This window comes from Etheostoma spectabile, chromosome 14, assembly GCF_008692095.1.
Source record: "Etheostoma spectabile isolate EspeVRDwgs_2016 chromosome 14, UIUC_Espe_1.0, whole genome shotgun sequence".
Taxonomy (NCBI): domain Eukaryota; kingdom Metazoa; phylum Chordata; class Actinopteri; order Perciformes; family Percidae; genus Etheostoma; species Etheostoma spectabile.
The window spans coordinates 24399257-24416086 of record NC_045746.1 but is presented as its reverse complement, the minus strand read 5'-3'; the positions used below and the strand labels follow the sequence as shown (position 1 = coordinate 24416086).

General features: G+C 38.9%; 2 protein-coding genes across 2 annotated transcripts in view; both read right to left on the bottom strand.

The window, feature by feature from the left end:
• Positions 1–8933, bottom strand: part of LOC116702047 (chloride channel protein 1) — a 51834-nt gene extending 42901 nt beyond the window's left edge. Inside the window, exons 1-3 of the mRNA XM_032536102.1 lie at positions 8724–8933; positions 7390–7564; positions 4091–4093 (exon numbers count right to left, since the gene is read on the bottom strand). Coding sequence (XP_032391993.1) covers positions 4091–4093; positions 7390–7564; positions 8724–8743 — 198 coding nt within the window. The 5' untranslated portion in view covers positions 8744–8933. The remainder of the gene's footprint in view (positions 1–4090; positions 4094–7389; positions 7565–8723) is intronic.
• Positions 8934–12524: 3591 nt separating this feature from the next.
• The window catches only part of LOC116701431 (polyhomeotic-like protein 1), an 18518-nt gene continuing 14212 nt past the window's right edge, over positions 12525–16830 (bottom strand). Inside the window, 2 exon segments of the mRNA XM_032535138.1 lie at positions 12525–15267; positions 15784–15991. Of these exon segments, the coding sequence (XP_032391029.1) occupies positions 15116–15267; positions 15784–15991 (360 nt within the window). The 3' untranslated portion in view covers positions 12525–15115.

Here is a 16830-nt window from a genome sequence, read left to right as displayed (position 1 = left end):
CCCAAAAAAAGGACTGTGTTTACGGAAAGTAAACTTTGTAATAAGACTGGTTCCATGCCATAAAAGATGAGGATGACGCTGCATTATTGCCACATGAAACAAGTCAAAACACACTTTAAACCTGTTATTTAATGTCCTTGAGCAAGTGTCTTCACTATAAAGCTAACAAAAACATTACATCACCTCATCCTGTAGTGTACAATACAGTACACAACATGTGTTTAACTGTTTGGTGAAACAGTTCTTCAGATCACAGAAAAGGACAAGGTAGGCATGGAAACAACATATAGCTGCTAAAAGACCAAGGCAACTTTTCAAAAAATCCTTTTCATCAACTTAGAGACTAAGTTGTCAGTTGTTAGTGTTTTGTTGTATTCCACGGACACATAAAACTCATTTAAAGCGATGAGTAACCTAATAGTTTATCAGTCTGCTGTGACACAGTTACACACTTTAAGGAGTCACTGCCAAATAAAATCATCATTTATTCGGACACAACAGGCGCAAAATGTGTGTAATGGCCGATTAGACCTAAACTGATATTACAAACAAAAGAAGCAAACTGATTTTAATGAGGAGGCGGCAACCTGTCTCTTTCATCTCTGATTAAACTAAGTTTTCTGTTTAAAACACGTTGATATTTGCCTAGGTTGGTAACATTTATACATTTAACACTGGTTGATTATCTGTTAGCTTGACCTTGTTCTGTTTCTTTATCAGGGAGGAGGCTGTACCTGTAACATTACTGTGTGACATAGTCATTGTTGCTGCTCCATGTTATGTCTTTTATATGCTTTTAATGTGGTCTCTGTGACTATTCTCCTTTCCCTCGTCTTCTTTGTATTATTTTAACTACATATACTGCTTAAATGCCTTTGCCATCATCTGTGCTTACTTGTTTGTATGTCTTAAACCCTTTTGTTTGGGCCTGGGTCATTATAATGTGATGTAATGACATGTAATGTCATTTATGTAACTAACTATTGTATTTTAGGAAGCCTATTGTCAACTGGCCGGAGGCTACAGCTGGAAATTAGCCGTAGAGGCTTAAACTGCTTTTTTTTTTTTACTGTGCAGATAATTAAAAGGGGACTGTCTACGACATTATAAACTAAACTGTTGGCCTTATACACCTTTTCAAAGGCATGCCATTGGCAGGCAACAGCCTGGACCCTTGTTAATGTCCCGTTATATGTCATTCACATACACTGCAACAGGAAATCAACTTGGGCACATTTAGAAGGTGTATGTTTACAGCTGTGAAATGGTCTATACAAATGTAAACCGCTGAATCTCAGGCAAGTAGTGTTTTGATTCTACCAGTCAGACAGACTCATGGCTACATTTGTTTAACAAATTAGATTGACAGGAGGACAACAGTATACGTGCATCAGGGGCATCCAGGAAGCAGCAGTGTGTCCCTAAAACACATGTGTTAATCCTTTTAACCTCCTGATTTACCTCCTGAACATAAGATCTACAAATTGTGTTAAATGTATTTGTTTGAGAATACCTGGGTCACACTTTCAAGTAAACAGGATCAAATTACCCCCAATAAATAGACAAAGCAAGCCTCTCTCTTTTTTTCCTTCCAAATTATAGGTTTACACAAAAATGTTCTCCAACCTGGAAAACGGGTTAGGGTAAGGTAGCTCTGTCTGATTGGAGCCTTACCATTTGATTACGTAAGGAATGGTGATATGGAAATGTCCATAACAGCAGTGTCAGGGGTTTCCCTGCATAGAAAAGTTCCTAAAAAAAACTGGCATATCACAAAAATAATAAAAAAAATTATTTCAAGATCCTTTTTGTTACATAAATCACTACTAAATGTACATGCAGTAGCAACATCACACAGGATGTAGCAGGATAATTGGCTCGCACTTGTCATTCATATGATCAACAAGAAAAAGCAGAGAATCCAGGACAATTTGTGTCCTTTTTAGCTGCTGACTTTCACCTGAATATGTCTGTAGTTACCAGTTAGCTGTCTTGACGAATGCCTTATTGCCAAGTTTGTTTTACTTAGGAAAAAATGATGTGATGAGCTTAGACTCTCTCTGAAGCTCACAACTACAATCATTTTAGAAAGACATCCTCAAATCTCAGAACCAACTGATCAGCTACTCCCTTTGCAGAGGTGTTCATTCAAAATAGCAATATACTGTATGGTAAATATAACACTACTGGCGTGAGACATTAACAGTTCTGTGGAAATGTTAAGATAAAATATATCTGGCGTATCATGTGTGTGATTTGAGAAGCTTAATGGGCTGCTAAATGCCAGGTTATCCTTTGCAGGCTTTTGTGGATTTTGGGTCACTGCTGAGCAATGGTAATGGTGATCTCTGCTTCTCTATAATCTATGTAACTGAGAGCTGGTTAATTATACACATAAAATACAAGTCACTGAGCACTCCTTTTTGTGAGTTCAGATAAAAAAGGTCACAGTTAATATTTGCTATGTATTGAAGTATAATGTCAATAAAAAATGCCACAGTTAATATTTACAGTCTGAAATGTTGCTTACTAAAGGTCGGTATCCTTCTGGGCGTGTGCCCTGCTGTTTACTGAACTTCACTGATAGCTCCTTAAGCCCCTTTAAAATCTGAACTAGCTACTCTAAATACAGCTACTACTGTATTTAGAGTTATAAGAGGCAGAAGCGGCATCACTCCGTCTAAGCTTAGAGGATTTAGGGTTGCTGCTTAGCAGAGGTAATGTTGATCTCTTGCTCCAACTGATAGTAATGCTGATCTATCTGTGTTCCTCTCCAGCATGTCATCCAACTCCACGGCCAATTTTCAGTGTGCACAGAATGACCACCTCTGCAGTAAGGACATAACTACCACTCCACATCTCTCTCTCATTCTCACCTACACTTTCTGATTTCCAATTCTTGTTCCTCATTCCCTTTTCCTTTAAATGCGGTTTGTCTAGTCCTCTTCGCATTCTTCCCATTTTCTGCAAATGGCATAACAAAACATGCCTATATTCCAATATTTAATAGATATCTTTAATGTTAGAACTAACTATTCAATTTTCAATTCAATTTTATTTATAGTATCAATTCATAACAAGAGTTATCTCAAGACACTTTCCAGATAGAGTAGGTCTAGACCACACTCCAGAATTTACAAGGACCCAACAGGTCTAGTAGTTTCCTCCAGAGCAAGCAACAAAACTTCCTTTTAGGAAGAAACCTGGGACAGACCCAGGCTCTTGGTAGGCGGTGTCTGACGACCGGTTGTAACTGACAATAGACAAACGGTGAATGCTTCTGCTGAGGTCATGCTGACATCAGGCCTACTACAGTAACTTGATTTGTCCTGGTAACCAATTTGCAAACAAAAGGTTGGTTCAAAGCCGTTTTGAAGGTCATACCCAAGACATGACCTCTTCAGTCCTCTATTGAGTTACAGTACTGAGTTTTTAACAGGAGGATAACCTTTTTATAATATAACTCGTGTTATTGATGATATTTAACCATCTGGAGTTAGGGTGGATTTTGGTTAATATTTGCTTGCGTTCTTTGAATTTATTTTTGTCATTGTTAAGCACCTTAAATTGTCTTTACCCCACATGCGTGCTTTTTCACAGCACAAACTCAGCTATGAGTCAGATAATTGACTTGCAGTCAACCAATCAAAAGAATGGGAATGCTAGATGTCTTAGGTTAATGCTAGATGTCTTAGGTTAATGCTAGATGTCTTAGGTTAACAAACATGTAACTGGGTGTTAACGTTGGAATTGTATTGAGTCTTTGTGTAGGAGAGGTGTAGAAAGTTCAAGCTCCAATAGAGGCTTTCATGAGAATGACAAGAAATTATTCTACCATTCTACAAAAGACACACAGTCTTGGAATGTGTCCCAACAAGAATATAATGTTTACACGGACCAGTAGCTTGCATTCTGGTTTCTTCTTTCTAACATTTCCATTGCTACCGCCAAAGGCCTCAATTGCTAGCACCAAAACCCACTGCTACTCCAGTAAAATCACTGCCAACAAAGGAATCTCCAAGTCACCGTTTTCCCTACTTAACAATATCACCCAACCCCTCGACTTTCTCCCCCCTCACTTGTATACAACCTCCTTCTGCAACTCAGTGATGTCCTTTTTCACACACAAAAAAATAAAAAATAAAATCAGAAATAATCCACCAGCATCTTGGATCAATCCCTCACCTCGGCATTAGAGCCCAACCAATAAAGAATTTTTAAGGCCAATACCGAAATGAATATTTGGTTATTCAAAAATCTGATATGCCGATATACTGTATATTTTAAAAATAAATCCAGAAACGCGTAAATAAAAATGTATGAGTTCTCACTAAAATAATATGATAAATTGTTTTATTAATTAATTTATTTGTTTTTGAACATTAGATTAACATCAGGATTTTAACAACAGGAAGTATGTAGAATAATGGATTTGATTGTTATTGCTACAGCTAACATGCGTTGTAGTAATGTTATTAAAGGGCGCATTGGTCTAAAAACCAAGAATACGATATTAAACATTGTAATATTGGGTAAAAGATTGTGTAACCAGAAAAGAAATTTCTATTTCCTGCCAGGCAAAGCTATCAAAAAAGCTAATCAATGGCTCAACGGGAAAATGTGTGTAATCAATGACTCAGCACTGTCTGAATCTTTTAGTCTCTGAATGACTCACTCTAGTGCCCGGGCCAGTCTTACTGCCTAATTGTGTAATGTTGGCAATGCAATAACAATGCAGCAGGATACAAAATAAAAAAATGACTGCATTAAAGAGCTAGCAGTGTATCCAAATATAGAACAAATCTATAACTGAACAATGTGAACTCCTGAGCTTTTCCAGTTTTTGACTGGGAACTGATTATTTAATTGCCGACATGTCTGAGTGATTATACAATTGATTGGCTTGTACCATTGCAATAAAGATATATATAAAATAAATAAATACATACATACATACAGAGTTAGGGTTGTTGCACTCAAATACTGTATAAATGGAGGATGAGGTAATGTTAAGATAGAGCAGCCTGTCAACACTTCAGAGAATAAACCTTTTAACAGTCAAAGTACCCGAAGCACAACAATAAAACCAAACCTGCACAAAGTTACGCACAGTGTGAGTTATTAGTTGGGAAATTAGCGAGTGACAATTTGATAACAGAAAATAAGGTTATCAATAGAGCTGGGTATAGATATATTGATATGAGAATAAATATCTTGTGCTAACACACAAAAAGTCACTCTGACTCGGGAAAGTGTGAAAAAGAAACAATAGGAGTATCGACAAAGAACCAAACCGATAAGGAGTATCGATAGGAGGAGTAGTAGTAGTAGTAGTAGTAGTAGTAGTACTACTAAAGTGCAATGTTATGGAAGAACCATTTCCTTCTTTTCACATCCAATGTCAAACTAAAAAAAAGTGATATATTTAGCATACTAAACATCTGTAGGCCTTTGTAAAAACAGGGAAAACAGGTAATGGCAATAGAATAATATATAAATAACAAAAGTAAAAGAATAGCCTATCAGTATAATGATATTTCTCAAAACACACACACAGGCCTGTTTAAATGTCAACAGCAATGTTACCTGAAAACAGTGTGTAGTTCCTTTTTTTTTGGCAAGTTTGCTTTGTCATTGTACATAAATATGAACAATGTTGTCAACAGGCTTATCTGCTAACGTTAGCTACCGACGATTACCTTGGAACAATCCAGCAAATAGACCGTACCCTAGGTGCGTTACCTGAAACAGATGACTTCATGACACTGCTCATTTCACACACAGTTTAGCAACTAAACTAAACGCTCAGGGAAGATTAATACGTTTTTAATGTTGGTTTTGAACAGTATGTATCCCCACTAACCTGGAAAGTGTTTTAAAGAGTAACGTTAATACAGTGTGTCGGAGGAATCCAGCGTCTTCTTTTAATACAGCATCTCCTACAGGGGTCAGCGGGGTTCGCTAACGTTAGCTTCTTGTCTTATCTGGGGTTTGACAAACAGTAAATTCATTAAAATCAGTGTGCCCAACGCTATTTTTCAATAAACAATAGCTGTCATATTTCACGAGACCCGCGTGAGTGCGGTTTTCATGTTCCAGTTTTTCAGCCTCCAAAAGGGAGAGAGAGTGAGCGTCTGACTGTTTGCCTCAGATCAGTAGAGTAGACGGCTGTGCTGCTACATGCATATGGCGAAAACCCTGCATGCTGACATTGTGCAATGTAAATCATGCGGCACCTGAGTGAATTTGACCAGCATAAAATCGGCATTTGTCAGACTGACCGGCAGGTCACCAGCCGGTCAATTGGTCCATCTCTAATTGATGAAATACATCCTCATTCCTAATTGTACTTGACATTTACACATGAACGTCTCTTTCCCTCTCAGCTGTATTGCTGCATATGCAGGCGGTGATCATCGTCCCTACGCTGCTCCTCCTGGGAACCGTGATCACCTTACTGACCCTGTTCTTACTGAGGTGTGAACCCAAACATAAGCGGACACAGATCACAGCCCCTAAACGCTCCCACAGTTCATTGAACAGAGCCAATCAAAGGCACAGCCACAGACATCACCTACAAGGCGTCGATGGTGAGAAAGCATGCATAAGGCTCGGTGTCCATCTTATTTTTGTTACAGTTTTCATTTTAACTCAATTAACCAAAGAACTACACACACATATGTGTGTATCTCTCTGTCTCTGAAAAGCTCCCCCAGGGATAAACCCACTGGAACATGAAGAGCTGCCAATGTCAGTTCAAGAAGTGCAGCATGCAGTACCTCAGATGTACACAGAGAGGCATCATGGAGTCTTCAACCAGGTCACTGCCCTGCCAGCGTCCTTCTCATTAAAGCCTAATGACACATCCAGCCTACACAGAGCCAGCATGGACAATAGAAACGTCATCCTGAGGGTTCTGAAAGGTAAAGTGAGCTGTACAAAGCCCCCCCCCACACACACACACACACACACACACACACACACACACACACACACACACACACACACACACACACACACACACACACACACACACACACACACACACACACACACACACACACACACACGTCATTTATATACACTGTACATAATTAAAAATTAAATTAGTATTCAAGTCACATAGGGCTCTTGAATGATCTGTAGAGCAGTAAAACCTTAAAAGTGGTTGAGCATAATTGCAGTTGTGTGTGTGTGTGTGTGGTTGTGTGTCAAACAAAAGGTTAATATTCTTTTAAATAAAATGTAACATGCAGTGACGCAACTGTGAAGAGAGTACTGCTTCTCTGTGAATTTCTCGTTTAATAAAAGTGAAACAATATCCTGTTAACATGTTTAACTGTTCTCAATCAATCGATAATAAAGTCTCTCTTATGTTATATCTCTAACCTCTTCCTCAGAGACAGCAAACAGCAGTGAGAAACAGCACTTTTTAGGTTTTGCTTCCTTCGTGTCAGGACTGGGGCCGCACCCCTCCCTACCCGAGCTGCTGGGTGTGGTTTCAGTGCAGCCGCCCCTCATGATGGTCGTCGAGGAGCTGCAGCACAGGGATCTGCTGGGGTACCTGTGGAGATGTCGACAGGTACAGTGATATATTAATTTCCAAAAATAGACCAATTATTCAGGTTCAAATGGCAATTTCTTTTCTTTTTTCCATATAAAAACAGGTCTGGTAGTCTGACTCAAAATTCTAGAATCCAACCATGAGGAGAGTAAACAATAACTCATGTGAAATGTTTTCCCTTTCTTCCTTTCTCACTGAAGGATAACTCGGGTTTAGAGTCTCCATGTGAAATGACAGAGAAGAGAATCTTCACCATGGCAGGACAAGTGGCCTCTGCTCTGGTTGGTTGAACTGCCATTTGTCTGTCAGTCTCTCTCTGTGAGAGCCCTCATTCTGTCTTACTGTTGATCTCACAATCTGTCTATATCCTCCACATATGTTACGTTATGCTGCCAAACGGTGGAATGAGCTCTCTATTGACATCAGGATGGCTGAAAGCCTACGCATCTTCCGCCGAAGGCTAAAAACACTACACCACACCGACTACACTTCGGATAAACATGAGAGAAAACAAACAAATAAAAAAAATCTTGAAACTGCACTTTCACATGTCTCTTTGTAGTGTTGCTCATTTAAAGCTAATGTACTTGCACTTACTACTTGTTGTCTGGAGTTTGCACCTTCAGGGCTGGAAGCACTTAATTGGAAGTCGCTTTGGATAAAAGCATCAGCTAAATTACATGTAATGTAATGATATGGCGGAAAAAACAAAAGTCTGTTTATTTCTATCCATCTGTCAGTTTTCCCCTGATGTCTCAATTATAGGGAAAAAACATTCTCATCAGTACCATCTCTCTCGGGTTAAGGTTATGTTGTTGCGTTGTCAGGTTAATCAAAAAATAGGAATTCTGCAAATGAATACAGTTTAAATCATTTAAACATGAATGTCAAAGTTACGTCTGGTTAATATTTGTAAGTCATATTTTTTGTAAGGCAAAAGGAAGGCAACTTTATTTGCATTGCCCATTTCTGCCACAAGGCAATTTAAAGGGATTTACATAAAAGATTAAACAGCAATTCAAATGTTTATTAAAGGGCAATTGAAAACATAAAGTATCCTTGTAGTGCTACATTTTTCGAATATCCACAGCCAGGTCCTAAAAACAATCCTCATTTCCAGAATCCCTCTTAATACCCTGTTTCTTCTAGGAGTACCTACACAGTCAGAACTGCATCCATGGCAACGTGGGAGCACGCAGCGTTCTGGTTGGTGGAGATCTGACAGCAAAGCTGTGGGGATTGGGCCCAGCCTACCGCAGGAGAACACAGCCCGTTACACAGGGGCAGGACATGGAGATGAGGAAGTGGCAGGCCCCAGAAGTGCTAAGCATAAGAGCCGTCAGTCAGAGCAGCGATGTGTGAGTGTCCTCTGTAAGAATATTAAATAATGCAATTAGGATGTCTGAATATAAACAATGTCATTGAAATGTCCCAACCGAGTTATCACGCTTGACGTTGCAGCTTGTTTATTATCCCAGTTTATCTCAGGATGTTGAAAATCTAACCTATTTGAAATGTTCAAATTCATATTTTATATGTTTATAGTTTTATGTAATTAATAGCACATTTCACAACACATCAAGAGGTTAAAGTACAGAGATCAGCTGGATTTTTCTATGCGATCAAAAAGAAAAAGTAGTCACATTATAACATTTTGATGTTACATAAAAATCAACCAGGTTGAGTAATGAAGGCATAACTGGGTTTTAATCAGACATTGCACATTTCTGGTGCACAATTATGATTATTTAACCATCTGTGTGTTTAAACCCACGTATACTGGCTATCAAGGAGATAAAGGATGCATTTCGATGCAAATGTGCACCTACTGTTCCCATTAATGACATAATGCCCTTCTCTCTCCCTCTTTTTAACAGATGGTCCTTTGGTTTACTTCTCTATGAAATGGTCACACTAGGTAGGTGTTTAAAATTTTTAAATACACCTTCCAAAGAAGTTGAGAAATAAGTGTGAACTCTTTCTTTGAAAGATAATGAACAGCACTATGGTGGATTCTTAAACACATTTCTATAATTCCTACAACAGAGGTGAGGTAATTATAAAAGCCAAAACTAGACACTAATACAACACATTTTTAAGAGATGTAGAATATTTCCCAAACTTCTGTGATTCTGTATTTAGTGCATATTCATTTCTCTATTTAGTGCATTTTATATATATATATTTATATATATTTTTTAGTGCGTTAATCAAAGAGACTTCCATCTAATACATGACACTCCCATGTAATACAGGTGACCCGCCATTTGCCCAGATCGAGGTGAATGAACTTCTGCAGTATCTACAAAGAGAAAAGCATCTCAAACGGCCGGCAACCTGCTCCAAGCCACTGTAAGACAAACAAATAGTATATTATATTATGTTTGAATAATGTAAACTTTACCTACCATTCTATATCCATATCAAAAGTAACGTTGTCATAAACTAGCTAGTTAGCTAAACCTTCAAAAGTATCAAAAGCTAACATCAAATTATTGTTCTTGACACAATACTCTTCTTCCTCATCCTAACGGAATAGCTACATGAACTTAAAACTAGGATACAACTTAACATTATAGAAGGTTAGCTACAGTTTAATAGGAAAGCACTTAACATGTAAATTAACATGGCTTAAGTTAGCTAGCTAACATCCGCTAACGTTAGCAGGGGCAACATAATCCTTACTAACAGTTAGCTAAAGTTATGTAACGTTAATGTCAAACTTAGCTTTATAACATAATATGTTAGTTAACTAGGCTAACTAGAATGAATGCGTAAGTTGTGTTAGTGTTGTTGTTGTTTTACTTTAGCCAAGAAAGACAAACACATTTTTAAGTAGTTAGATAAAACTAATATTAGGTAACATTAAGCTAATGTTGACGTTGCAACAGTTAGCTAACATTAAGCTAGCTAACGACAATTGCAACGGTCGACCACGACACATCTCTCTTGAAGGACGACCCACATCGTTAAAATGTTGTAGTAATATGCTAACTTTAAGTTTGTTATCTAGGCAGAGATGAATATATTTTTCGCTGGGTTTCGGTTTTACATTGTTACCATGTTCTGTAGGTACTCCATCATCAAAGCCTGCAGCAACTGGCGCCCCGAACAACGTCTCTCAATGTCGGAGCTCATTAGAACACTTCAGGCGGGAGAGAAATCAGCCAATGGGCGCACAGTTCTCAGAGTGCCCGGACCAATGGACTTCGAGAAGTACCTGAAGGAGGCGGGATATGAAGAGGCAAACGACTACGCTGTGCTCTGATTCGCTGAGGACGTCATCAGTCTGGACTACACTGGTACTGGAGTCTTTCTTACAACTGTCTATGGAGTTAGCAACTCTTTCAGTTGCACGGCTTCCGGGAAGGCTGCTCTCGTGAATCCTCGCGTATAGCTCCTCTAAGATCCCTCCTCGATGCTCGTTCCTCAGTCCTCGGGGCAGAAATAAGAGCTTTGAGGCAGCTGTCACTACCCGATGTAAATCGAGTGCAGATGTGAGTTGCGCATTCTCAGATTTAAACTGTTTACGGCATATGGTGTCATACTGAAATTTGTAAAAATCCATAAAATAATAAACCTTTCTCAATACAAACATTAACACAAAATGGAAATCATTTCAAAAACATTTGAGCTATCTATGATGGTTTGATTGTTAACTTTAGCTCAAATGCCCATGCCAACTGAACCACAACCTTTGTTGTGTTTGATGCTAACTTGTAGCCAGCAGTGAATAAACTTAGTTAAGTAGGTCCATTTTTACTGTACTGACATTACAGAAGTCTCTCGTTAGCATCTTGTAGGCTACTTGTCGCAAAGCGGCACACGTGACTCAAATCTGCACGCGTGACTCAAATCTGCACGCGTGACTCACATCGGGTAGTGGTGCGGCCTTCAGCAAGCAGGGACAGAACAACTTCCGGTGCAAGAATGAAGAATTAATTAAAAATAACTTTTTAGAACATATTAGGAAAATGCATACCGTTTATGAAACATCATTTTTGTTTTCTATTTGTTTGTACTGTTGGAACACTTTAACCTTTATATGTCTGAAGAGTAATATATGGACTGTAAATATTTATTTTTCTGTAAACTAAATCTTTGGTCATTAAAAAACTAATATAATTAAAAGAAAACTATGCAAGTTCTTTGCAATTTGTACAGTGTGAAGTGACAGTTATACTGTGTCTTTGATGTGGACGATCAAATGATGAGGATGCAGACTTTTAACTGCAGCTTTTTGCATCGTTACAACACAATTAGCCAGGTACAATGTCTTCAAATGACACCCTTTTGCAGGGTTATTGGTCATTATCAACCTAGTTAGCCAGAAAAACTAAACAAAATGTCAGCTGGAAACATTTCGACATAGTCCTGCAATTAATGTTTATTACCCACCAATCCTGAAAAGCCGATACATTTGTGGTCATCAATTAAAGATCAACGGCCATCAAATGTTGTCTACTTTGTGACAATACTGGTATTTTGAAGCCCATAATTTGGCTGAAAATGCAAGTGTTCATATTCTGTAGTCTGTTTTCCCTTACCTTAAACGGAATACAACCTTAGCCATAATCCAAACATATCATCTCTGTGACACTTAAACATAACCCAAGGCCAACGGGATCTTCTCTGAGACTGAAGTTACAATTCATGTCACATAAATACAGTGTAACACTTTGCCCTTAATTCAAAACTTGAAAGCCTGCAGCAACAGTGACTAAGGACATTGCTATGCTGAAAATGAACCGGTTTGCTAAAAAAAAACCCTAGCCCTATAAACCTGTAACGATCTGTTCTCACATGTCAGATGGATAGCTCCCGGTGCGCACTGGAAGCACTCAATGCCAAGTATGACATGCAAATAAAAAACACCATAAAAGAGTCAGTCACCCCTCAGGGTTAGGTTACCTTCATAGGTCAGTTTAGTTCAATATCAAAATAAAAACAGACATCACAGTTTTAAAACAGTTCCTTGGTTATTTATTTGCATGATAGTATTGTTAGCGTCTCCTCTCCAAACTCAGTCCGTCCAGGATTTAGCAGTTTATCTGATTATTGCAAGCAAACACATTTGGATTCTGAAGTAGCCTCTTTATATAAAAAAAAGAGGTCTTTTTGCAGAATCCACTGTCATTTTGTGAGAAAAGTGCTACATTTAGGGAGAACGATGATTGAATGAACAACGTTGCAATGGTCTGCGTGTCAACAGATGTTATACTGGATATCACCACAGACCTGCAACGATTTCACTAAGAAATTCTGGCACACATCACTTGTAATGCTGTACAAGTGCTTTTTATTTATTTAATTTTTTTGGTTTTCCCAATATGCCGAGGGATCTGCAGATTGAAACACAGCTATCAAAGACTATTATTCTTTCCGAAAGAAAATACTGAAATAGCCACATTCACTAACAATAAAGCCAAAGATAGCTAGCTAGAAAGGTAAATACTGTTGGTAGTTACACGCTATGTGACAAAAGTTATTAGGAAAACAGCACATTTCCTCGATCAAGGTAGCTACAATTCAGTCACGCTTTTTTTGGGGGGGGGAAAGGCAACAGATGTCATTGCTTGAAATGACAAATAGTAAAAAAGTAAGCACTAATATTAAACAAGGAATGATATGAAAAGCAGTTTAAAAAAAACAGACAATCTTCATCTATAGGTTTAGGTAGGTATAGGTAGAGACTAGCGAGAAAGGCCACAAGGTTCACACAGAGATAATATGAGAAAACTCCTACAGTAAAAAGCTGAAACAAGGCATTCCAGCAAACAAATGTGCATTTAAATATGAAAAGGCAAATTGTACATTTATTACAGTATAGTTTAAGTTCATCTCAATCACACACTCATTCATTCCAGTAGGATTTTTGTTTTTATCCATCTAAGCGTAGGTCCACATGTGGCTACCAGCCTATTTTTTCTTTACGAACCTTCTGGCTTTGTTGATAAATGTAGCCTAACGATACTTCAAATCAACAGCTTACATTTGCTGCTTACTTTCATTCTTCATCGGTTTTCAACAGTTCAAAAAACAACTGTATATCACTTCACAAAATTACGCCTGTGATGTTACCCTTGGCTTACACACATCTGGTTGAACCCTTTGAAGATAAGTGATCCTGAAACTGCCTGACCGAACAAAATAGTAACAGATTCTGCAAATCACAGGCCTTTTTAAAGAGTAGAGTCAACAAAAAGTCCTCCGTTTAAAAAACATAAAAAGACAGGATCTCCTGGGGATACCGAGTGAAAAACTCTTAATGTGAAAACGGTAGTGTTTTATCAAATGTTGATGTGCACCGTGTGTAAAAAGTAGGGTAGGGATGTGAGAAAACAATATGCAACAGGAGTATTTTTGCAATATTTTTATGCCTCACTTGAATATATGACATTTTTGCTGAACCTCAACGAATGTGGGTTTCATTTGGACTCTGGTCCGCCATTTTTGCGGCCAGTACCCTGTACTTTAACCGTACCCTGTCAGCTGTAGAGTAGGCTACTTCCAATATAAAAGTGCCACCATTTGAAAATGATGAAGCCTTTTTTTTGTTTTACAAAATGACTGAAAGTAACAGTTTTGACATAACAGTGACGTTATAAATCATCCGAGTGCTTCCCTTATAAAATACTTGTCTTTAAACTTTTGACTGACACATTAGTTTTGGTTGGATATGAATTAAATTCAGTGTCTCTTACTCCATTTGTGTTCTAATGTTTTGCCGATGGTGGCTTAAATAAGAAAAGTTGCATTTAAAATCCCATGTGTTCACCTAGAACCAACATTGTTCTCAAAAACAAGAAAAAAAGAATCATGAGTGTATTTTAAAGTGGGCAAAGCTGTCAAAAAAATACTTTTCCTGTACAATATGCAATGAATGCACTGCAGTTTGTTCAAGGTTTGGTTCAACTTCAGCAGAAATATCAAATATAATAAAAAAAAAAAAACTGAAACAGGATAAGCACTGCCTAGGTCGAGGTCTGTGGAATGAACAGCCCAGTATTTGTACACAACATGTGGGAATATTGTGCGAGTACTATGGATCTAACTTTTTGTTTATTTACTGATCACACAATACAAATGACTTCAGCATTAAAAATACACTCAAAACTTTAATTTCTGCATTTCACAATGCAGGCGTAAGACTAAAATTGTGCAACTAAACAGCAAAATGAAACCACTTGGTAAAAACTATTTCCGACTGCAAGTACTGGTCCTGCACAGAAATAACATTCTAGGGAACATGTATCTTCACCAAAACATAGTTGGTAATAAAGTAATTAACAACACTCCTGTGCAAGTAGGACCTTTGAATATGTGCTCCAGGGTGGAGAAATCAACAATAGATTCAAGTGCTACAGCCCTACGTAGAGCTAAAAAGCCTTGGCTTGGTTTTTGTAAAATGAACTGTACCTTATACATCCCCCAGCAGGACTCTGGCTGCTCTGGAACCAGTTTCACATCTGAACTGGGTGCAGAACAGGATTTTGGGGTAAAGTCCCAGGGCTTGACTTTGAACATGGTGGGTTTATAGAAATACTGACATCAGTCTCTCAGGGTGTTGATGTGGGCGCAGATCTTGAGGGCGGGACCTAGCTTGATGTTCATGGTGGACATGAGATGCTCCTCCTTCAGCAGCAGCAGCGCCTGTCCGTCAATCTCCTGCGACAGGAACTGGGAGGTGAGATCCTCGCAGCCTGCCAAGAGGAGGAAGAGGAATATAAATGGAGAGCAAGAAATCGGTAAGGAGGGCAACAAATAGAAAACACAGAAGGAAGAAAAGAGCAATAAGGTCAATGTAAATGGAGGAGGAACAAAAAAGGTGGGAAAGATACAGACAACATGAAAAGAGCAGAAATTTACAAAGAAAAATGCAGAGAACTAGGGCTAACAAGTTATTATTTATCACATTATCGATTAATCTGTCAATTATTTTTTCTATTCCATGACCGTTTAGGGCCTAAACAATAGGCAATAATACAACAGAAAATAAGAGAATTGAGCTATTTTGACCCCAAACGTTCCAAAACTCATTCAGTTTCCTATCAAAAACACTGATATTTCAACTTAAATATGAAGCCAGTGCAACATAAACTAAGCATTAATAACAGATCAATGACACAGTTGGAGGAATGTAACATTTGGTTTCTAATGAAGTGCAATATGCACAAAACAGATGCAATCAGTATTTTTATTGTAAAAAATCTTCCAACCTTGTAGTGAGGAAATAAACTGCGACACGTCCTCCACGCTCCACTGGGCTGGGCTGGCAGGCAGGCCGCTGGGCGCAGAACGGTCCGTCAGGAGCGGAGGAGGCGGCTGGTGGCAGGAGGCGGAGGAGGCGGGCGAGAGGGACATGGGGTCATCTTCATCCTCCTCTCCACTAGACTCCTCCTCTGAGTGGCTGGACTCTGAACGGCACTGTGCAGGGGGAGAAGGGGAGGAACCCGTGAGCAAGGCATCAAAAATGGCGTACTGGTTGACAGTGGAAGTCCGTGGTTGCACTGGCATGTTTCCTGGTCTGACTGTGTGTGTGTGTGTGTGTGTGTGTGTGTATGTGTGTGTGTGTGTGTGTGGTGTGTGTGTTTATGCATACACAAAGACCAATCCGTACCATGTAACACTTTGAATTTATATACCAAAAAAAACAAAACGTGTCATCACTCAAATGGAGTCCCCCAATGGGCAGAATCACAGAGAGGGGAGAGAGTGGTCCGACTTAGGTGCTTGGTTTGTGGAGCCTGCAGAGCCTAATTGCAGCCACTAGGGGCAGCTGGCTTAATATGAACCAGAGCCGTATGTATAGAGTTTGGCCAACTAGGGCATCGACCGTTCTGAGCTATATATTTTTCTTTTTAAAGGCCAGTTATTTCATGGATCAGGATACTATGCATCCTGATAAAGTTCCCTTGGCCTTTGGAATTAAAATAGCCCCCCAACACATACCCTTCACCATACCTAGAGATAGGCATGGGGAACTTTCCATAACATCATCTCTCAATGCAAACCAAACCAGCTATTAGTCTAACTGAAATAAACCCATGCCTATCTCTATGTATGGTGAAGGGTATGTGATGATGGGGGGGGCTATTTAATTCCAAAGGCCAAGGGAACTTTATCAGGATGCATAGTATCCTGATCCATGAAATAACTGGCCTTTAAAAATAAAAATGTGCCTGCCTCTATGGGAATTTAACATGGGGGGCGTATGCTTATGCCCCCTGTATTTTAACATGGGGGGTGCACACTTATGCCCCCTG